Below are 24,320 nucleotides of genomic sequence, written 5' to 3'. Positions count from 1 at the left end.
GATGCCAGTCAGAAAATCCCGTCCTAGCTCATAACTTCTGCTGATTTAAAGCTCTTCTCTCTGCAGCCTCTAGAACTGGAATGAAGAAGGTGGGGCAGGAGGAAGAGAGAGAGCCCCTTTGCTTATTGACAAGCCAATTCGGTATATGTCTCTGGCCCACACTTTCTCCCCCATCACCTGCACTCCTGGTTCACGCCATTCCCTTCCCGCATATTTTCACTCACTTCCCCTTCCGAAGCAGAGACCCGATTCTCACAGCAGTAACCCACTGTCGATACGTAGCAGCAGTACTTATTGAGCACCTTCTGGGAGCAATGTGTTGTACCAAGCGCTCGGAAGGTTCGATTCAATTCAATTGTCTTTATTGAGCGCTTTCTATATGTAGACCACTATACTAAGTGCTTGGGAGAGTACAATATAACAGTATAAAAGACTCACTCCCTGCCCACATCGAGCTTACAGTCAAGAGGGCAGACCCAAGTTGTGCAAAAGGGGCCAGCCAATGAGGTAGGTAGTCCCCTCTAGGGCATTCTGGTCCTTTCTGAAAGGCAGGAAGTCAGTTAATGCCTGGCACATAGTAAGCGCTTAACAAATACCATAATTATTATTATTAATGGTGAGAGAGAGGCAGTGAGCACATTACCTTGCCTCCCAGGGTCCCTGGAGCCATGTGCCTACAACCTCATCCTTCTCGTGACTTGCCCAAGCTCACAAAGCAGACACATGGTACTGCTGGAATTAGAACCCCGGTCCTCTGACTCCTAGACCCGGGCTCTTCCACTCAGATTGAACAAGCCCTGTCCCATGCAGGGTGCGTTGTCTAAGAGGAAGAAAAGACATTTGATCCCCATTTTATAGATGAAGAAACTGGGGCACTGAGAGGGTAAGGGAGTTGCACAAGGTCACCCAGCAGGCCAGGGGTGGAACAAAGATTGGAACTCGGGTCGGTTGACTCTCAGTCCCGTGCATTTTCCGCAGTTTAACCGTTTCAATTTAGCCATTTTCTCTGTTCCCCCTGGAAGATCTTTTCCAACGACCTCTCCTGCAACCTTTACTCTAGGGAGGGCCTCAAGGGTAGGGGAGGAAGGGGAGATGGAAAACAAGGAAGAGGAGGAGGAGGAGGAGGAAGGAGAGCATGTCCCGGTTTTTGTATGACACGCTGAGAATTACAGAACGAGAGGGCACTGCATCAGTAAAACTGCAGGCTTCAAACTCTTTTTAGAGACTGGGATCTTGGTTCCCCTTTTCCCCTTCCAGAGATAAGGTGGTGAATTAAAACTACTTAGGAAAGGGATCAGCAGACTCAGTCTCACCTTACTGACCAACCAAGGTTACCCCAAGGACTGTCTCATCAATCAATCAATAGCAATTACAGAGCATCTAAGGGCTTGGGTGAGTACAACATAGTAGACAAAATTCCTGCCCTCAAGGAACTTTCTGCCTAGCAGGGGAGACAGAAACAAAAACAAATTACAGGGAGGGCATTTAAAGAGCATCTAAGATCCGTACATAAGTGCTGTGGGGGTCAATCAGTCAAGTGTATTTATTGAGCGCTTACTGTATATACAGCACTGTACTAGGAGCTAGGGAGAGTACAATATAACAATAAACAGACACATTCCCTGCCCGCAATGAGCTGCTTAGCTTTCCAAGAGGCAGGAGGGGGGAGGAATAGGAATGACCACAGATTCGTGACTCCTAGAAGTCTGCAAAGCTCTAACTCCAGACCCCAGCAGAGAGCAAGGACACACGGGCTGCTCACTTCTTGCCCCTTGCAGATTTCTTGGCATTCATATCAGACACTTCCTTAAGCAGCTTTGCTTAGTGGAAAGAGCACGGACTTGGGAGTCAGAGAACGTGGGTTCTAATTCAGGCTTCACCACTTGACTGCTGTGACCTTGGGCAAGCCACTTCACTTCTCCATGCCTCAGTTACCTCATCTGTAAAATGGGGATAAAGACTGTGAGCCCCACGTGGGACAACCTGATTACCTTTTATCTTTCCTAGGGCTTAGAACAGTGCTTGGCACATAGTAAGCACTTAACAAATACCATCATTATTACTGGAAGGTCACTCTCTCTCACACACACAAACCCACCCACCCACACACACTGCTTTCAGCATTACTGCGGTCAGCGGGAACCAAGGGCTACCTGGATGGGAGTCTTGGTTGTTTTTTTGACAGGGATGTTCACTCACTCAACCGGTCAATGGCATTTACTGAGCACCTGATGAAGGCGGAGCATAGTACTAAGTGCTTGGGAGAGTCCAACAGAAGCAAGACACATTCCCTGCCCTCAAGGAGCTTCCCTTCTAATGGGGAGGACGGGCTGACAGAAATTATTTACCAATTGGAGGGAGCAAGAGAAACACCAAGGATAAACTAAGAAGTCGTGTGCAGCCCATTTCTCTGGGATAGATACCAGAAGTCTCTTTCACGGAATCCTCTTCTTCTTGCAGCTCCCTAACTGTGGGGGTCCTTCAAGGTTCAGTTCGGAGTTCCCGTCTATTCTCCATCTACACCCACTCACTCGGAGGACTCATTTGCTCCCATGGCTTCAACTACCACCTCTTTGCGGACAATTCCCAACTCTACATCTCCAGCCCTCATCTCTCTCCCTCTCTGCAGTCTCACATTTCCTCCTGCCTTCAAGACATCTTTACTTCGATGTCTGCCGTCACCTCAAACATGTCCAAAAAACTACTTATGTTCCTGCCCAAACTCTGCTGACAGCACCACCATCCTTCCTGTCTCACAAGGCTGTAAACTTAGCACTATCCTTGACCCCCCTCTCTCAATCCACATAATCAATCCATCACTAAATCCTGTTGGTTCAATCTACACAACACTGCGAAAATCCACTATCCTCTTGATTCAAACTGCTGCCACATTAATCCAAGCACTTATTTTATCCCATTTTGATGACCGTATCAACTGCCTCGCTGACCTCTCTGCCTCCTGTCTCTTCCCACTCCAGTTCACGCTTCACTCTGTTGTCTGGATCATTTTTCTACCAAAAAGCTCAAAACTTGGTTCTCCACTCCTCAAGAACTTCCAGTGGTTGCCCACCCACCTCCGCATCAAACAGAAACTCCATACCATTGGCTTTAAAGCTGTCAATCACCTTGCCCTCTCCTACCTCACCTCGCCCCTTTCCTGCTATACCCCAGCCCACACATTTTGCTCTTCTAATGCCAACTACTCACTGTACTTTAACCTTGTCTATTTCTCTGTCGACTTCTCGCCCACGTCCTGCCTCTGGTCTGGAACGCCCTCTCTCTCCATATCCGATGTAGAATTAATCTCCCTCATATTAATGTGTGTCTCGCCCTCTAGACTGTAAGCTCACCGTGGACAGGGAATGTCTCTGGAATTTTGTACAGTAAATGCTCAATAAATGTGATTGATTGATATGCCAAGCTGAGGCAGAGTGAATTCTATAGATTCTATAGATTGATGGCCAGAATCATGTCTACTAACTCCATTATACTGTACTTTCCCAAGCGCCGAGTGTAGTTCTCTGCACACAGTAAGAGCTCAATAAATATCACTGACTGATTGAATCACTGGATGCATAATTGATTACACACCCCCAAGAACTGAGAGAGTATACATGTGTAGTGTTAAAGGTCACTGCTAGGTTGCCATGCCTGGGGCGGGGGTGGGGGAGGGAGGAGGCATGGGAGGGGGGCGCCCTGGGAATTTAATCAGGGAAGACTTATTGAAGGAGGTGGGATTTTAAGGGGTTTGTGGGATTTTTTTTTTTTTTAAGGGCTTTGCAGGTGGGGAGGGCTGAGATCTGGTGAATTGTAATAATGATGATGGTACCTTATAAGCGCTTACTATGTGCCAGACACTGTACTAAGCGCTGGGATGGATAGAAGTAAATCGGGTTGGACACAGCCCCTTGTCCCATATGGGGTTCACAGTCTCAATCCCCATTTTACAGATGGGGAAACTGAGGCACAGAAGTCAAAGTGACTTGTCCAAAGTCATACACCAGACAAGTAGAGGAGCCAGGATTAGAATCCATGACCTTCTGACTCCCAGGACCATTTTGCCATGCTGCTTGGGAGGGGGTGTTAGGTGAGGAGAAGAGCATCAAGGACGGTTGAATTTAAAAATGGGGCTTGGGAGGAATGGAGTGTGAGCTGGGGAGCAACAGGGAAAGAGAGTGGATAGGTATGATAAGGAAAGCTGGTTGGCAGGGAATGTGTCTATTTATTGTTATTTTGTACTCTCCCAAGTGCTTAGTACAGTGCACACAGTAAGCGTGCAATAAATATGACAATGAATGAATGGTGGGCAGCCTTGACTCTTAATGATCCAGAGCTCTTTGCCGGTGTGGAGGGAGAAGGGTAGCCTTGGGGCCAATTTTTAGTCAGCTAATTGTATTAATTGAGCGCTTACTGTTTGCAGAGCACTGTACTAAGCACTTAGAAGAGTACAATATAACAATAAACAGACATTCCCTGTTCACAAAGAGCTTACAGTCTAGAAGGGTAATCTAAGGAGTGGGAAGACATAGGTCAAGTGAGGTTTTGAGAAGATGTCTGGGCAGCAATGTGGGGGATGGACTGAAGCGGGGAGAGGCTATCGGCTGGGAAATCGGCGAAGAGGCTGATGCAGCAGTTCAGCTGGAAAAGATGAGAACTTGCTCCAGGATGGTGGCCATTTGGGGAAGCAGTGTGGTCTAGTAGAAAGAGCACAGGCCTGGGAATCGGAAGACCTTGGATCCAATCCCAGATCTACCCTTTGCCTGCTGTGTGGCCTCAGCGGAGTCACTTTACTTCCCTCGGGCCTCCACTTCCTCATTGGTACTTCGGGTATTTAATTCCCGCTCTCCTTCCTACTTAGACTGTGAGGCTAATGAGGGATGGGAATTGTGCCCAACCTGATTATCTTCTGTCTACCCCAGGGTTTAGTACAGTGCTTAACATACAGTGTCCCAAGTATTATCATCATCATTGATCAAGGAGAAAAGGGTGGCTTGGGGGAATGTTGTGGAGGAAGAACAGCTAAACTGATTAGGAGGGAGAGCCAGAAGATGAAGAAGGAGTTAAGGATGATGCTAAACTTGTGGACCTCTGGGACGGGGAGGAGGATGACGGGAGATTCAGGAGGGGAGATGAGGAGTTCAGATTCAGACACTGAGCTGAAGCTGCCGGTGGGACAACCACATGGAACTCTCTCGGATGCCAGAGGAAATGTGAGTTTGAAAGTCTAGGGAAAGACTGGGGCTACAGAATCAGTGGCTGACGCTCGGTCAGTGCAGACGAAGTGGAGAGAGAAAAGAGTAGGAGACCTAGAACGGGGAGTGGCCTAGTGTCTGTGGGACCTTGGGCAAGCCTCTTCACTTCTCTGGGCCTCAGTTCCCTCATCCGTAAAATGGGGATTAAGACTGTGAGCCCCACGTGGGACATGGACTGTGTCCAACCTGATTAGCTTGTATCTAGCCCAGTGCTTAGTACAATGCCTGGTACATAGTAAGTACTTAGCAAATACCATAAAGAAAGTACCACAGGGGAAAAAGCATGGGTCTGGGAGTTGAAGGACATGGGTTCTAATCTTGGCGCAGCCACTTGTCTGCTGCATGACCATGGGCAAAATCACCTCACATCTCTGTGCCTCAGGTCATCTGTAAAATGGGGATGAAGACTTGGAAGCCCCATGTGGGACATGGACTTTTCCGACCCGATTAGCTTGTATCTATGCCAGTGCTTAATACGGTGCCCGGCACATAGTAAGCGCATAACAAATAACATAAAAAACGTAACAACAACGGGGCCTTGTGGGATCACCACAGTCAGGAAATAGGAGGACAGGCCGGGTGACCAAGCCACTTTACCTCTCTGGGCCTCAGTTCTCCCATCTGTAAAATGGGAAGGAGCTCCCTGTTTTCCCTCCCTCTGAGAATCTAAGCCCCGGGGGAGATCGGGACTGTGTCCAATCTGATTATCTTGTATCTACCGCAGTGCTTAGCTCTGAAGTAAGCGCTTTGTAAATACCATAATGATAATTACCATCATTATAAACGCAGTAATCATTCCATGGAAATATAACAGAGCACACCGAGCTGACAACCCATAAAAGAATTACAAGATTGGTCTGGGAATCCTAACCTTTTTACTTACACATTTTACATATTATGCAAACATACCATCTCACAGGGCTGTTTTCCTGCTCTAGAAAGCCAAGAAAAGCACCTTCACAACTGAAATGATGGCTACAATCTCACCAGCAGCAGTGTTGTCTTTGAACTGAAGGATGATCTCCAACTACTAGAGGTTGGGATTGAATGAGTAAAACAGTGGTTTTACCGTCTCGGTCTTCTCCGCCTCAGATGCCGAAGCTAACTTGAGACGGTAAGCGTCTCAAAGCTAGGGACCTTGTTCTATTTTACGCCCATAGTAATAATAATAATGATGATGGTATCTGTTAAGTGCTTACTATGAGCTAGGCACTGTACTAAACGCTGGGGTGGATACAAGCAAATCAAGTTGGACACAGTCCCTGTCCCAGGTGGGGCTCAGAGTCTCAATCCCTATTTTACAGATGAAGGAACTGAGGCACAGAGAAGTGAAGTGACTTGCCCAAGGTCATCCAGCAGACAAGTGGCGGAGCCAGAATTAGAACCCAGGACCTTCCGATTCCCAGCCCCATGCTCTATCCGTTAGGCCATGCTACTTCTCCCTGCGCTGGAGTGTAAGGTCCTTGCCGGCAGGGAATGGGTCTCATGTTTCAGTTATACTTTCCTAAGCGTTTAGTACAACAAGCTGCACTCAGGAGATGCTCAATAACTATCACTTCTACCCAAAATGGGGCTTGCAAATGGAACTTGCTGTGAGACTGACTGACGGGAAGAGAGAACGCACCACCTGTCTCATTCAATCATATTTATTGAGCACTTACTGTGTGCAGAGCACTGTACTAAGCCCTTGGAAAGTACATTTCAGCAACAGATAGAGACAATCCCTACCCAACAACAGGTGCACGGTCTAGAAGGGAGGGGGGGAAACGCTCGCACGGCCACAACATGAGTGGGGGGTGAGCACATTTGGGTCAGAGGGTGGAAATCGGGGCGTCCTGGGGACCACCTGATTTTTCAACCTGACCTCCGAATCCAGGCCATTTGGAAACAAAGCTGCCTTCTGGGCGTAAAGATATCCAAGTGGACACTGAGGCTCTCTCAGATGCCCTCAAGCCGGATCAAAAAGGAGGGTAATAATAATAATAGTAATAATAATAACACTATTAATAATTATGGCACTTGCTGTAGGCCAAGCACTGTTCTAAGCACTGGGGTAGACACAATTTATCAGGTTGGACCCACTCCATGGAGTTCAGAGTCTTACTCCCCATCTTCCAGGTGAGGGAACCGAGACCCGAAGAAGTGAAGTCCGAGGTCCCACAGCAGAAAAGTGGGGGAGCCAGGATTAGAGCTCAGGCCCGGGCTCTATCCACTAGCACCAGAGCAGGGAAGCAAAGCCGGGCAAGCGCCCGCGGCAAGAGGACACAGTAGACCACCACAGGCACAGATTCCGACGGCCTTGGGGGGACCGACCCCATGCTGAACCGAGCTTGCCAGACTCCCATGGAAGAAGGGTCTTCCAGAAATGGAAAAAAAGTCCCATGAGCACAAGAGAGAAAGGAATTCAACCTCGGTATTCTGCAGGCAAAGGCTGCTAAAACAACTCCGGCAAACGGTGGGCATTTCTACGGCAATGGGTTTTCCAGTTGGAAATGTGGCCTGGGGGTATGAATCGTGCAGATTTTCGCTTTTCCTGACTCGCTTTCTTCCTTCTTGTTCTGTCATGGGAGGTGTTTTCTTCTCTTTTATTTGCGGGGTGGCAAGGCCTAGCGGGCAGATCCCGGGACAGAGGGTCAGGGAACCTGGGTTTGAGTCCCAGCTTCACCACTGGCCTGCTGTGACCCTGGGCAAGTCACTTCACTTCAATGGCCCTCTGATTCATCTATACAACAAGCCCGCTAGGTGAGAGGCAAGAACTGCATCTACATTTATTTATATTAATGTCTGTCTCTCAGCTAGACTGTAAGCTCATTGTGGGCAGGAAATGTGTCTGTTCATTGTTGTATGGTACTCTCCCAAGCGCTTAGTAACTTGCTTTGCACACATAAGGACTTAATAAATACGAAGGAATGAACTGAATGATCTCATTACCCTGAAGCTATCCCAGGGCTTAGTACATAGTAAGTACTTGATAAATGCCACCGTGGTCATCATGACTAGCCCACGACAATCAACAGGGCAGGCTGTAAGACAACCCAGTTACTTCTTTGTCCCACTGACCAAAAACTGCTTCCAATGGGAGTCCAACCTTTATACGCCCGTGTGGGCAGGGAATGCGTCTGTTATACCGTCCAAGCGCTTGTACAGTGCTCCGCACACAGTAAGTGCTCAAAAAATACGATCGACTGCCTGACTGACTCAGCTGAAATATTTATCAACCTCCTTCCCGTCCCAAATCCCTTCCTTTGGCCAGTCTAACTGCAGACAGTTCCCATGTCACTCCTGGGCAGCTTGGCCCAGTGGGTCGGGCAGGGGTCTGGGAGTCAAGAGGACCTAGGTTCTAGTCCCAGTGCTGCCACTTGTCTGCTGTGTGACCTTGGGCAAGTACCTTCACTTCTCTGTGCCTCAGTTATGTCCTCTGCAAAATGGGGATTACAACAGAGAGCCCCACATGGGGCTGTATCCAATCTGATTACCTTGTATCTACCCCCCACTAAGCAGCGTGGCTCGGTGGAAAGAGCACGGGCTTTGGAGTCAGGGCTCATGAGTTCGAATCCCAGCTCTGCCACTCGTCGGCTGTGTGACTGTGGGCAAGTCACTTCACTTCTCTGTGCCTCAGTTCCCTCATCTGTAAAATGGGGAGTAAGACTGTGAGCCCCACGTGGGACAACCTGATTCCCCTATGTCTACCCCAGCGCTTAGAATAGTGCTCGGCATATAGTAAGCGCTTAACAAATACCAACATACACCTGGCATAGAGTAAGCGCTTTTAACAAACACCATTAAAAAAAAAAGTTAGAGCAGCACAGTCCGCAGCATCTCTTGATCGAATCCTCTCATCTGCCCCATCTCAAAGACTGGACCGGGTCGGGCTGTGCTCGTTTCTGAATGGGGATGGTGCGCTAGGATTCCTCAAAGCTTGGAAGGGATCACGTTATTTGTCTATATTGAGCCCTGTGTGCAAAGCACCGTCCTAAGCACTTGGGAGGGTACAATCAGCTGTGTGACAGTCATTTAACTTCTCTCTGCCTCAATTACCTCATCTGTAAAATGGGGAATAAGCCACGTGGGACGACCTAATCACCTTGTACCTACCCCAGTGCTTGGCACATAGAAAGTGCTTAACAAACACCATCGTTATTATTATATAACAACAAACAGACACAATCCTTCCCACAATGAACTCAGAGTCTAGAGGAATAGAAACAGTCTGGAGGGGGAATTGACAGAAATTCCTCTTTTCTGGGTTTCTGGTACACCCAGACTCGAGGGCTTCCCCCCCTCCCCACCCAGTCCAAGATTCCCAAAGGCAACTTTCCTCATCCTGCTCAATAACTGCTATTTGGGAGCTGACTAGGCTAAGCTCACCCAAACTTGAGGTTGTCATTAGGGTTAGAGGATTCTAGTCCTGATGGTTGAATGACCAGTCAGTCCTCTGTTTCCTCCGGGGAAGATGATTTAGCTGCTTCCCCTGCAGGGCTTGGGGCTCTCCCATGTTGTCCCAAAATGGGCTGCATCCCGAGGGAGGTTGAGGCCAGGAATAAGAGCAGGAGGAGGCCCCTCAAGTAGAAACTGGTAGGGCACGTTTCCCTTCATCTGAGGCAGAAAGCCATCCCTTTGAGAAGGGCAGAAGTGGAGTCGGCTTTAACTGGCCAGGCTGGTCCCAGGGGCCAGTGCCCCACAGCTCCAGGGAGGGAAGTGTCCTCCCATAGCTTTGGGGCAGTGAATTACCTAACAGCGAAGAACACCCGATTATCAAAAACCCATCCCTTGGGGAAACATCAAGGAAGAAAGTGAGTCACAGGTACAATGCTCATTAATGACTTAATGATAATCTCATAAAAAACAACCAAGACACTAGCCCTAAATGTTCAAAGCCTTGGGAGGCTTCAATGACCCCGGCTCTTTAAAAGCACCTTCATGCACTCAATTTCCAGAAATAATCCTCTGATTTCTACCAACCGTGGCCAAAATCCTCTTACTGCCCCTCTCTAGAGAAACCGGGACCCCCTACAATCTCCAGTACCATTTCATCCCCTACAATCTCTAGTATCATTTGCCCCGGGCCCTCGTGGCCAGCAAATCCTGGCGGCCTGACCACCTCGGACTCGGGAGGGAAGAAGTGCTCGGCAGAGCGGGACTTTTGAGCGAGCGGGTCCGGGGGCAAGTGCGGAAGAGAAAAAGCAAAGAGTCCCAAGTGGGGAAAGCCAAATTCGAGAAGGATCCGATGCCACGTCCATCGGAAAGATGCCAGGGGCACTTGAAAGCGGGCGCAGCTGCCCTCCTGCATCCCCTGCAGCAGGTTGGGAGGTTGGATTTTGCAACCGGGGATGGGGAGGGGGCTAGTGGGGTGTGGGGCTTGTGGACCCCCACCCCGGGCCTCTACGGAGCTTCCAGGGAGGGGATGGGAGAGGGATGGGAGAAGGGGAGTCGCCCGGGCGGGTGGGGAGAGAAAAGGAGGCCTCCGGGCGCCAGTGAGCCCGGGCCGCGGGAACAAAGCCCGGGCGGCCTGGGTCCCCTCCGGAGCATCTTCCTCGCGGGTGGCGCCGGAGACAAAGGCCGGGCGGCCGTGAGCGCTTTCTTGGCGGCTCCCCCGCTCCCCGGGAGCCCGGGCTGGCCGCGACGCCCCTCCGCCTCCCCCTCCCCCGGCGACCCCGCCCCCGGCCGGGGAAGCCCCTCCGCCTCGAACAAAGCCAGGGGCCGCCGCTCGGCGCACAATAAGAACGGCGGGACACTAAAGGCCCGGCTAGGCAAGGGGCAGGACCGGGTGGGCAAGGAGCAAGGGGCGGGACCCGCCCGGGGTGGGCAAGGACCGGCCTGGGGGGGGGGGGGGGGGGGGGCAAGGAACAGGACCGGAGCCTGGTGGTGGGAAAGGGGCAGGGCTGGCCTCGGGTGGGCAAGGAGCCGGGCCCGCACCGAGTGAACAAGTGACAAGGGCCGGCCTCGGGTGGGCAAGAAGCAGAACCGGCTTCGGGTGGGCAAAGAACAGGGCCAGCCTCGGGTGGGCAAGAAGCAGAACCCGGCTCTGGTGGGCAAGGAGCAGGATCAGCCCCTGGTGGGTAACAGGACCGGTCTCGGGTGGGCAAGGAACAGGCTCGGCCTCGAGTGGAGAAGGGACCGGCTCCAGGTGGACAAGGGACAAGGACCGGCCTCGGGTGGACAAGGGACAGGACCAGCCTCGGGTGGGCAAGAAACAGAACCGGCCTCTGGTGGGCAAGGAGGACAGACACCGAATGGGAAAGAAGCCGAACCGGCCTCGGGTGGGCAAGGAGCAGGACCGGCCTCGGGTGGGCAAGGAGCAGGACCGGCCTCGGGTGGGCAAGGAGCAGGACCGGCCTCGGGTGGGCAAGGGATAGGGACCGGCCTCGGGTGGGCAAGGGATAGGGACCGGCCTCGGGTGGGCAAGGGATAGGGACCGGCCTCGGGTGGGCAAGGGATAGGGACCGGCCTCGGGTGGGCAAGGGATAGGGACCGGCCTCGGGTGGGCAAGGGATAGGGACCTGCCCCGGGTGGGCAAGGGATAGGGACCGGCCTCGGGTGGGCAAGGGATAGGGACCTGCCCCGGGTGGGCAAGGGATAGGGACCTGCCCCGGGTGGGCAAGGGGCAAGGACCGGCCCCAGGTGGGCAAGGGACAAGGACCGGCCCCAGGTGGATAAGGGACAAGGACCGGCCCCAGGTGGACAAATAGCCGGACCGGTCCCGGGTGGATAGGGGACAAGGACCGGCCTCGGGTGGACAAGTAGCAGGACCGGTCCCGGGTAGACAAGGGACAAGGACCGACCCCGGGTGGACAAGTAGCAGGACCGGTCCCGGGTGGACAAGGGGCAGGACAGACCTCAGGTGGGCAAGGAGCAGAACCAGTCCCGGGTGGACAAGGGGCGGGAGCGACCTCGGGTGGGCCAGGAACAAGGACCGGCCTCGTGTGGACAAGTAGCGGGAACGACCCCAGGTGGGCAAGGAGCGGGACCGACCTCGGATGGGCAAGGGGCGGGACCGGTCCCGGGTGGCCAGGGGACAAGGGCCGACGGTCCCGGGTGGCCAGGGGACAAGGGCCGACGGTCCCGGGTGGCCAGGGGACAAGGGCCGACGGTCCCGGGTGGCCAGGGGACAAGGGCCGACGTCGGGTGTCCAAGGGACAAGGACCGACCCCGCGTGCACAAGTAGCAGGAGCGGCCCCGGGTGGCCAAGGGACGAGGACCGGCCTCGGGTGGACACAAGTAGCAGGACGGGCCGCGGGCGTCCGAGGGAGCGGGACCGAGCCCGAGCGCGTGTCCCTGGCGTCCCGGGGCCGCCCCCCGGGCCGGGCGTTCCCCGGGGGGTTTGGGTGCGGGTGTGTGTCCCCCCCGGGGAGGGGCCGGGCCGGCGTGGCGGGCCCCGTGGGCGGCCGCAGGCCCGGGCCGGGCGGCCGGTTACCTTGATGCGCTCCCGGCACTGGGACGGGGTCCGCTCGTAGCCCAGCTCGGCCAGGGCCCGGGACACGCGCTCGTACATGGCGGGCCCCGGGGCCTTGCTGCCGAACACGGTGCCGGCTCCCTCCAGCTGCTGGTAGCGCGCCTCCACCAGCCGCTCGTTGCCCCACACGGCGATCAGCGCGTTGGTCTCGGCCGGGGTCCACGACATGCCCCGGCAGGCGGCGGCCGCGGCGGCCGCGGACCCGGCCCCGCCGCCGGGGGAGAAAGACACGGACGACGAGGACGCGGCCATGGCGGCGGCGGCGGCGGCGGCGGCGGCGGAGGAGGACGACGACGAGGTGGGGGCGGCGCGGACCCCCGGCCCCGCCGCCGCCCCCGTCCCCAGCGGAGACGCCCCGCTGGGCGTCGACGGGTCGGACAGGGACGGGTTTCCGTCGCTGAGGCCGCCCGGGGAGGCCGGGGACAGCACCTCCATCTTCGGGATCTTCAGCGGCGAGTCGGCCGCCGCCGCCAGCTCCGACCCACAGGGCGCCGCCATCTTCCCGCGCCGCTGCCGCACCGCCCGGAAGTGACGCACGCGCGCTTCCGGCCAGGCCCCGACGACGCGGCGCCCCCCTCCGGCCGGGCGACGCAAACGCCCCGCTACCCCCGGGACCGACCGGGCGGGAAGTGGTCGGCGCTCAATAAATACCAGGGCGTTCACTTACGCATGCATTCATTCGTCCGTTCGTTCATTCATTCATTCAGTAGTACTTATTGAGCGCTTCCTACGTGCGGAGCACTGGACTAAGCGCTTGGAATGGACAATTCGGCAACAGATAGAGACAATCCCTGCCATCCATTCAGTCGTATTTATTGAGCACTTACTGTCTGCAGACCATTCATTCATTCAGTCGTACGTATTGAGCGCTTACTGTGTGCAGACCATTCATTCATTCATTCAATCGTACTTATTGAGCGCTTACAGTGTGCAGACTATTAATTCATTCAATCATACTTATTGAGCGCTTACTGTGTGCAGAGCACTGGACTAAGCGCTTGGAATGTACTATTCAGCAACAGATAGAGACAATCCCTGCCATTCATTCAGTCGTACTTATTGAGCACTTATTGTGTGCAGACCATTCATTCATTCATTCAATCTTACTCATTGAGCACTTACTGTGTGGAGGCCATTCATTCAATCGTCCTTATTGAGCGCTTACTATGTGCAGAGCACTGGACTAAGCGCTTGGAATGTACTATTCGGCAACAGATAGAGATCATCCCTGCCCAACGACGGGCTTACATTCATTCCTTCAATCGTACTTATGGAGTGCCTACGGTGTGCGGGACACTGGACTAAGCGCCTCGAATGTACAATCCGGCAACAGATAGAGACCATCCCTGCCAATCGTTCATTCAGTGGTATTTATTGAGTGCCTACTATGTGCAGAGCACTGGACTAAGCGCTTGGAATGTACAATTTGATAACAGATAGAGACAATCCTTGTCATTTATTCATTCATTCATGAATGAATTCAATCGTACTTATTGAGTGTCTACGGTGTGCGCAACACTGGACTAAGCGCTTCAAATGTACAATCCGGCAACAGATAGAGACCATCCCTGCCATTCAGTCATTCATTCTGTTGAATGAATGAATGAATTCAATTGTACTTATTGAGCACCTACGGTGTGTGGAGCACTGGACTAAGCACTTGGAATGTACACTTCGGTAACAGAGACAATCCCTGCCAGGATGAATAAATGAATTAATTCATTCTAATGAATGAATGAATGAATGAATGAATGAATGAATTCAATCATATTTATTGAGCACCTACTGTGTGCAGAGCACAGGACTAAGCACTTGGAATGTACAATTTGACAATAGATAGAGACAATCCCTGCCATTCATTCATTCAATGGTACTTATTGAGCACCTACTGTGTGCAGGCCATTCATTCATTCATTCATTCATTCATTCAATTGTATTTATTAAGTGCTTACTGTGTGCAGAGCACTGGACTAAGTGCTTGGGAAAGTACATTACAGCAACAGATAGAAACAATCCCTGCCATTCAGTCATTCATTCATTCAATCAATCGTATTTCTTGAGCGCTTACTGTGTGCAGAGCACTGGACTAAACGCTTGGAATGTACTATTCCTCAACAGATAGAGACAATCCCTGCCATTCATTCATTCAATCGTATTTCTTGAGCATTTACTGTGTGCAGAGCACTGGACTAAACACTTGGAAAGTATAATTCAGCAACAGACAAACCCTACCCAACAACGGGCTCGCAGCCTAGAAGGGGGGAGACAGACAACAAAACAATTAGATAGGCATCACTACCATCAAAATGGATAAATAGAACCATAGATAAAAGTCCATCATTAATAAAATAAATAGAGCAATAAATATGTACCAATATATACCAGTGCTATGGGGAGGGGAAGGGGGTAGGGCAGAAGGAGGGAGTAGGGGCAGAGGGAAAGGGAGGGCTCAGTCTGGGAAGGCCTCCTGGAGGAGGTGAGCTCTCCTCCAGGAATGAATGCATGAGAGCAGGGAAATCCCGAGTGGGGATGGGGGGAGCGGAGAGGGGAGGTTCGGGATGGGGATTAGGGGGAGAGGGGAGACCCCAGGTGGGAATTAGGGGGAGAGAGGAGGGCGGGGAGACCCCGGTGGGGATGAGGAGAGGGAGGGGACCCCGCATGGGGATTGCCTGTTTCCTTGTTTTTGCTGACTGGCTCCCCCCTTCCAGACTGTGAGCCCATTGTTGGGCAGGGATTATCTCTCTGTTGCTGAATTGTACTTGCTCTGCATACAGTCGGTGCTCAATAAATATGATTGAATGAGTGAATGAATGATTGGGGGGAGGGGAGGGCGGGGAGACCCCGGGTGGGGATGGGGTGAGGCGGGACCCCGGGTGGGGATCGCCTGTTAACTTGTTTTGCTGTCTCTCTTCCTCCTTTTAGACTGTGAGCCCGTTGAGCCAGGGATTGTTTCTACTTGTTGCTGAATTGTACTTTCCAAGCGCTTAGTACAGTGCTCTGCACACAGTAAGCCCTCAATAAATACGATTGAATGAGGGAGAGGTGAATGCAAGGGGTTGCTTGGCAGCAACTGCTCAAGAAGAAATTTGGGATTCACCTCAGGTTTTAGGGGCAGCAGAGCTGGATGGAGCTGGGGGTCATGGGAGGCCCCCCTCCCAGGCCTTCCTGAGCCGGCCGGCTGGGGTGCCATCAATCAATCGATTGCATTTATTGAGCGCTTACTGTATGCAGAGCACCATACTATGTGCTCGGGAGAGGACCGTAAAACAGTAGACACGTTCCCTGCCCACAGTGAACTGATGGTCTAGAGGGGGAGACAGACATTCATAAAAATAAATACCAAAAAAAAAAAATTGAATAATATCAATAAACTACAGATTAGTACATAAGAGCTGTGGGGCTGAGGGAGGGGTGAAGAGAGGGTGCAAATCCAAGTGCAAGGGATGGCCCAGAAGGGAATGGGAGAAGAGGAAATGAAGGCCTAGTCAGGGAAGGTTTCTTGGAGGAGATGGGCCTTCAGTAAGGCTTTGAAAGTGGGGATAATAATAATAATGTTGGTATTTGTTAAGCGCTTACTATGTGCAAAACACTGTTCTAAGCACTAGGGGGATACAAGGTGATCAGGTTGTTCCTCATGGGGCTCACAGTCTTCATCCCCATTTTACAGATGAGGTAACTGAGGCCCAGAGAAGTTAAGTGACTTGCCCAAAGTCACCCAGCTGACACGTGGCAGAGCCAGGATTAGAACCCATGACCTCTTACTCCCAAGCCCCTGCTCTTTCCACTGAGCCATGCTGCTTCTCTAACCCAATTAAGACTAGCAAGGTGGGCCTTCCCGGGGGGCTCAGGAGGGGCCAGGAGCTAGAGGACAGTCTCACACTCACCTGGGTGGTGAGAGTTGGGAGGGGGACAAGACCCCGGGGTTGTCTGCTGTCTACTAGGGAGCTGGGTGGATCTGGTCACCGTACCTGGGGGCTGGGGCAACCGGCTTTCCTTTCCAGAGGCCCCAGGTGGGGTTCGGCAGTCCTCCCTACCAAAAGGTCCAGAGGCGGTGGTCCAGGGCTGGAGACACAAACTACCAAAATACAGACATGCTGCCCACCTCTCTCCCACATCCCGCCTCTAGCCTGGAACACCCTCCTTACTCAAATCCTTCAATTTCTCTCTCCCCTTTCAAAGCCTATTGAAGGCCCGTCTCCTCCAAGCGGCCTTCCCTGTCTAAACCCTCTTTTCCACTAATAATAATGTTGGTATTTGTTAAGCGCTTACTATATGCAGAGCACTGTTCTAAGCGCTGGGGTAGATAGAGGGTAATCAGGTTGTCCCACGTGAGGCTCACAGTCTTCATCCCCATTTTTACAGATGAGGTAACTGAGGCACAGAGAAGTTAAGTGATTTGCCCAAGGTCACACAGCAGACAAGTGGCGGAACCGGGATTAGAACCCATCCCCTCTGATTCCCAAGCCCGTGCTCTTTCCACTAAGCCACGCCGCTTCACAATGACTCTCCCTGCTTTTCGAAGCCTAATCGAAGGCACCTCTCCTCCAAGAGGCCTTCCCAGACCTAGCCCCCCTTTCCACCTCGCCCTCTTCTTCTCCCCTCCAAGCTCCACAACACTTATCCACACTTATCCACTTAACACTTAGTCCACATCTGGTAATGTATTTAATTGTATTAATGTCTGTATCCCCCCCATTTGGACTTTAAGCTCGTTGGAGGCAGGGAATGTGTCTGCTTATTGTTGTATTATACTCTCCCAAGCACTTAGTACAGTGCTCTGCACACAGAAAGCGCTCAGTAAATACGATCAATGAACGAATGAATGACAACGGAACTTCTGCCCGGAAGCACTCTCTCCTCCCTGAGTGCAACCCAGTATTACAAGGCAGGCTAAGCCGAGCCAAAATTTGGCCTTAGAGCAGACGATCGGTACAATTTATTTAGAGTATTCGCATTGTTCTCCTGGGTGAGAAACAAGACCTCGAGGTAGGCAGAACTGAAAGGAGAGCCTGCCAATTCTATGGTTGCTTTTGTGACCTCCAGGAATAAATTAGCATATTACTCACCTGTGAACACACCTCACTACTTTGGAACTGGGTAGTATCTGGTTACTTCACAAGCCGTCTTTCCACCGTAATCAAATCTTGAAAGTGAACACGCTGGAAAGGTTGAAAGGATACAGCCAGGTTGACGCCGCCAGATATTTCAGAATTTCCTCAATAGGGACCTCCCTCCCCTTTCCCCCATTCTTCTGCCCCCCCCCCCCAGCTTTCTTCAGTCAAGCAAAACCATTCCAAGTACCTTATTTCTACCTCTCAGTCTCTTCACCTTATTATTTATGGTATTTGTTAAGCGCTTACTATGTGTCAAGCGCTGTTCTAAGCACAGAGCACCTTAAACATTTTTAGACGTTGAGAAGCAGTATTGGCTTAGTGGATAGAGTACGGCCCTGGGAGTCAGAGGTACTGGGTTCTCATCCCGGCTCTTCCATATGTCTGCTGTGTGTCCTTGGGCAAGTCACTTAACTATTCTGGGCCTCAGGTTCCTCATCTGTAAAGTGGAGATTAAGAGTTTGAGCCCCATGCTGCCCGGATCATTTTTCTACAAAAACGTTTAGGACATGTCACCCCGCTCCTCAGAAAAGTCCTGCGGTTGCCCATCCAAGTCCGTATCAGACAAAAACTCTTCACCATTGGCTTTAAAGCACTCCATTCCCTTGCCCCCTCCTACCTCACCTCACTTCTCTTCTACAACCCAGCCCACACACTTGGCTCCTCTAGTGCCAACCTTCTCACTGTGCCTCCATCTCACCTGTCTTGCCTCGGACCCCTAGCCAGGACCTCTGGCCAGGAACGCCCTCCCTCCTCAAATCTGACAGATGATTACTCTCCTCTCCTTCGAACCCTTATTGAAGGCACATCTCCTCCAAGAGGCGTACCCAGACTAAGCCCCGCTTTTCCTCATCTCCCACTCCCTTCTGCATCACCCTGACTTGCTCCTTTTGCTCATCCCCATCCCACCTCCAGAGCACTTATGTGCACACCTGTAGCTTTATTTATTTGTATCAATGTCTGTTTGTCCCCTGCCCCCTCCAGACTGTAAGCTCATTGTGGGCAGGGAATGTCACTATTCATTGTATTTACTCTCCCAAGCACTGACTCTGCACACAGTTAGAGCTCAATAAATATGATTGAATGAATGAATGGAGTCCCTGAGGGGTCCTTGAAGGGGCCAACAGGCAGGAAAGCCTGAAGCCATTGTGACCCTCCCTGCAGAGGAGAGATTGACCCCTCTTCCCCCCAAAAAAGATGTGAAGGTGAAGTGTAACTGCATATCAAAAACGGGGTGGATGAAGGTTAGAGGCAAAGTCAGATCTTGGTGTTTGCCCTCTTCTGGATGCCGTTGAGGCTTTTTCAACCAATTAACCAATTAGTTAACAGAGCACTATACTAAGCTTTTGGGGAAACTCCATAACAATAGCACTATTATTATTATCACCAGTGTATTCATTAAGGGCTTACTACGAACCAAGCACTGTTTTAATGATAATAATAATAATGTTGGTATTTGTTAAGCGCTTACTATGTGCAGAGCACTGTTCTAAGCGCTGGGGTAAACACAGGGGAATCAGGTTGTCCCACGTGGGGCTCACAGTCTTAATCCCCATTTTACAGATGAGGGAACTGAGGCACAGAGAAGTGAAGTGACTTGCCCACAGTCACACAGCTGACAAGTGGCAGAGCTGGGATTCGAACTCATGAGCCCTGACTCCAAAGCCCGTGCTCTTTCCACTGCGCCACGCTGCTTCTCAGTGCTGGGGTTGATACAGGTTCCACAAGAAACTCTCAGTCTAAGAAGGGGAGGAGAAGAAGCGTTGAATCCCCTTCTTACAGATGAGGAAACTGAGGCTTGGGATAGTTAAGTAGTAATAATAATAATGGTATTTGTGTCAGGCACTGTTCTAAGCACTGGGGTGGATACAGGCAAATCAGGTTGGATAGAGTCCCTGTCCCACATGAGGCTCACAATCTTAATCTTCATTTGACAGATGAAGTAACCGAGGCACAGAGAAGTTAAGTGACTCGCCCAAGTTCACGCAGCAGACAAGTGGCAGAGCAGGGATTAGAATGACTGACTTTTTCATTCATTCAATCGTATTTATTAAGCGCTTACTGTGTGCAGAGCACTGTACTAAGTGCTTGGGAAAGTACAATACAGCAATTAAGAATGACAACCCCGGCCCATAATGCTCTTACAGTCAGGGTGGGGTGGGGAGACATATATCAGTACAAATAAACAGACATTAATATCTATAAATAAAATGACAGATATATACCTAAGTGCTGTGGTGCTGGGATGGGGAGAGAGCAAAGTCAGGGCGATGCAGATGGGAGTGGGAAATGAGGAAAAGTGGGGTTTAATCTGGGAGGGCCTCTTGGAGGAGATGGGCCTTCAGTAAGGCTTTGAAGGAGGTGAGAGTCATTGGCTGGTGGATTTGAGGAGGGAGGGCATTCCAGGACTGAGGCAGGACATGGGACGGGGGTCAGCGGTGAGACAGGAGGGTTGGAGGCACAGTGAAAAGGTTAGCACCAGAGGAGCGAAGCGTGCGGGCTGGGTTGTAGAAGGGAAGAAGCGAGGAGAGGTAGGAGGGACCTTCTGATTCCCAAGCCCAGGCTTTATCCACTATGCCATGCCATGACGTGCCCACGGTCATCCAGCAGGCAAGTGAAAGAGCTGGGATTAGAACTCAGGTCCCCCAACTCCCAGGCCTTTCTTCTTTCCACTAGGCAATGCTTCTCCTGTAAGAGTTGGTAGACTCGATGCCTGCCCACAAGGAACTTAGAGTTAAAAGTTTGTAAGAATTTGGGGTGTCTCCTTCTCTGGGAGATTCTCTCCTTGGCCCAGGGCTCATTTGTAACCTGAGTTCTAATCCTGGCTCCTCAATTTGTCTGCTGTGTGTCCTCAGGCAAATCATTTAATTTTCTGTGCTCTCAGTTACCTCACCTCTAAAATCGGGATTACGACTGTGAGCTCTTTGTGGGACATGGACTGTGTCCAACCTAATTCTCTTGTATCTACTCCAGTGCTTAGGGTAGTTCCTGGTATATAATAAGCATTTAAGTACCACTAAAACTGAAATAAAATGGGGATTAAGACTGTGAACCCTCTGTGGGACAGGGACTGTGTCAAACCTAATTATCTTGTATCTACTCCAGCATTTAGAACAGTGCTTGGCACATAGTAAGTACTTAACAAATACCAGAAAAAAAAAAGAAATTGGTAAAGCTGGTATTAGAACCCAGGTCCTCTGCTTCCAGCCCCAGGCTCTTTCCCCTAGGGCATGCTGCACCTTCCCTCATCTGTGTAATTTGACTTTCTGAGACATTAGAGAAACAAGATTTGCTCACTGTCTTTGAGAAGCTGAGAGCTTCCTCAATCAATCAATGGTATTCATTCATTCATTCATTCATTCATTCATTCATTCAACCAAATTTATTTACTGCACTTACTGTACTAAGTGCTTGGGTCAATACAGAACAACAATAAACGGACGCATTCTCTGCCCACAGTGAGCTTACGGTCTAGAGAGAAAAGGATCTTGCATTTTCCAGGAAATGAACCCTTGTTTCCCATGTGGGAAGTGAGAATTCTGTCACTGAATCACCAATGCAAGTTTAGGATAGAGAACGGGCCTGGGAATCAGAAGGACCTGGGTACTAATTCCGGCTATGCCACATGTCTGCTGTGTGACCCCGCAGGACATTTAACTTCTCTGGGCCTTAATTACCTCATCTGTAAAATGGGGACTAAGAGTATGAGCCCTATGTGGAACAGGGACTGTGTCCAACCTGATTAACTTGTATCTACCCCAGCACTTAGAACAGTGCTTGGCACATAGTAAGTGCTTAACATGTACCATTATTGTTATTATTATTACTATTAATAATAATAAGTTTATACACAGGATCCACAGGGGCAGCCATAAGAAGGAAAGAGGGAGTGGAGTAATTTTAATGGTCAGGGTTGGTGGAGCAGTTCATTTGAGGAGACTTCATGGAGGTGGTTGGGAAGGACAAAATAATAATAACGATGGTATTTGTTAAGTGCTTACTATGTGCCAAGCACTGTTCTAAGCACTAGGGTGGATACAAGGTTATCAGGTTGTCCCATGTGGGGCTCACAATCTTAGTCCCCATTTTACAGATGAGGTAACTGAAGCACAGAAAAGTAAAGTGACATGCCCAAAGTCACACATCTGGCAAGTGGCAGAGTCAGGATTTGAGCCCATGAGACGGGGGGGGGGGCATTCCATGTAAGTGGGGAATTGGGGAGGGGGAGAGAGGGAAGGGAGTAGTGAGCAGGTTTGTTTAGCTCCCAGGGAGGCCAAGAGAGGGGATGGAGAGAGAAGAGGATAGAAAGGAGCAGGCAGTTCAAGACAGTCTTGAAGCCATTAATAGGTATGCCCTTGCACAGTGCTCTGCACACAATACACTTGTCTACTCTGTAACCTTGGGCAAATTTCTTCACTTTTCTGGGCTTCAGTTCCCTCATCTGTAAAATGGGGATTGAGACTGTGAGCCCCACATGGGACAGGGATTATGTCCAACCAGATTTGTTTCTATCCGCCCCAGGGCTTAGGATGGTGCCTGGCACATAGTAAGTGCTTAACAAATACCATCATTATTATTAGTAGCAGTAGTAAGTGCTCAATAAATACCATTGACTGATCTCTTGCTTGATTGTCTAAGGACAAGGGCTTTGATTTCCACTGCTCCTCCAAAGTTACCATGCAGTCGCTGGGTGAGAAGCAGTGGTCCGCCATCGGGGGTGGACAGCAAAGGTCAGCTAGGGTTCTGGAGAGACCAAGAGGGTGAGCAAGGAGAATTCTTTCGGGAGAAAGGCTAGAAATGTGTGACCCTGGTCATTGTTTAAATGGATTTTCAATGAAGTGTGAAGACCAGCAGGCTGCACTCATTGGGTGCAATAAATACTTTTTGACAGATGACTGACTGACTAGCCCTAGATCTGGAATGTTCTTTAGTCTGGAAGCTCTTTATGGGCAGGGAAAGTGGCCGCTAGCGGGGACTCAGAGACACAATAGCTAACAAACAAACCACTGGAGGTAGAGGAGGAGTGGAAAAATATTCTCCCAGTAGATTCTCCCACCTCCAGCCCCTTGCTCACTCTGTTCTTCAGACTGGAGCTCTCTCCAACTCTTTTCAACCACATAGAGCACAGACTTGGGAGTCAGAAGGACCTGGGTTTTAATCCTGCATCCACCACTTCTGTGCTGTGTGTGATCCTGAGCAACACTTCACTTCTCTGTGTCTGTTACCTCATCTGTAAGATGGGGTTGTGAGACTGTGAGCTCCATGTGGTGCCGGGACTGTATCCAACCCCATTTCCTTGTATTCACCCCAGAGTTTAGTACGGTGCCTGGCACATAGTAAATACTTAACAAATACCACAATTATTATTATGATTATCATTCAAGTAGAGTGAGGGGAAATTCTAGGGAAATTCTAGTGACTTCGTGGTGTGGAGGTAGGAGGAGGGAGGAGGAGGAAAAGGTTTCCTAGTGAGGGAAGCGGCTTCCATGTTAGGAAATGGGCAGAGAAGTTGGAAGGCGACATTCTGGGGCTAATTTTAACCCAAAGGAGCAGGTGCGACGGCTTCTTCCTCCCTGTCCTGCTCCCGGGAGGGTAGAGGACTCTGTACTAGACGGGAGAGGGATGCAGGGCCGGCGGCCCATTTAGGAAGGAGAAAGGCCGCCACCTGGTGGTAGGAAATGAAATGTCCCTTTCCGGGAGCCGATCCCCCATCCGTCTTTCCATCAAAAGCGAAAGAATATTGATAAAAATAATAACAATAATGGTATTTGCTAAGCGCTTACTATGTGCCAAGCACTGCTCTGAGCGCTGGGGTAGATACATGGTCATCAGGTTGTCCCACTTGGGGCTCACAGTCTTATTGTTACAGATGAGGTAACTGGGGCACAGAGAAGTTAAAGTGGTTTGCCCAAGGTCGCACAGCAGAAAAGTAGGAAATGGGGAGGCGGGGGGCGGGGAGGCCGCGCCGTCTAGGTGTCGATTTCCAGCTCCGGGCCTGGGCACCCCTGGGCACTCCTCGGGCACGCTTAGAGATCACCCCGATAACCAGTCAGCGAGTGGGCCCCGGATTGAGCTGGGTGTTCTGGCTGGTAACCCCTGAACTTCATCCAGATTTAACGTCACCCCTTGCAGCTGCTACTGGGGAAATTTAGGAGGAGGGATGGGGGGGGGATGGGGAGAATAATAATAATAATAAAAATTATAATTATGGTATTTGTTAAGCACTTACTACATGCCGGGCACTGTACTAAGCACTGGGGTAGCTACAAGCAAATAGGGATGGACATAGTCCCTGTTCCATGTGGGCCTCTCAGTCTTAATCCCCATTTTACAGATGAGGATACTAAAGTCCAGAGAAGTAAAGTGACTTACCCAAGGTGAAACAGCCGACAAATGGCGGAGCCAGAATTAGAACCCATATCACTTTGGACAAGTCACTTAACTTCTCTGTGCCTCAGTGACCTCATCTATAAAATGGGGATTAAGACTGTGAGTCCCACATGT

At 51.0% G+C, this 24,320-nt stretch overlaps 1 protein-coding gene across 3 annotated transcripts in view; it reads right to left on the bottom strand.

The window, feature by feature from the left end:
• The window catches only part of MSANTD2 (Myb/SANT DNA binding domain containing 2), a 28,562-nt gene extending 15,334 nt beyond the window's left edge, over positions 1-13,228 (bottom strand). For all 3 annotated transcript variants that reach the window (XM_029075483.2, XM_029075484.2, XM_029075485.2), the window contains exon 1: positions 12,667-13,228. In XM_029075483.2, coding sequence (XP_028931316.1) covers positions 12,667-13,203 — 537 coding nt within the window. In that variant the 5' untranslated portion in view covers positions 13,204-13,228. The remainder of the gene's footprint in view (positions 1-12,666) is intronic.
• Positions 13,229-24,320: the final 11,092 nt, after the last annotated feature.

The sequence above is a fragment of the Ornithorhynchus anatinus genome, chromosome 11 (assembly GCF_004115215.2).
Source record: "Ornithorhynchus anatinus isolate Pmale09 chromosome 11, mOrnAna1.pri.v4, whole genome shotgun sequence".
Taxonomy (NCBI): Eukaryota; Metazoa; Chordata; class Mammalia; order Monotremata; family Ornithorhynchidae; genus Ornithorhynchus; species Ornithorhynchus anatinus.
The sequence above is the reverse complement of the archived record's forward strand: the minus strand, read 5'-3'. Positions and strand labels throughout refer to the sequence as shown.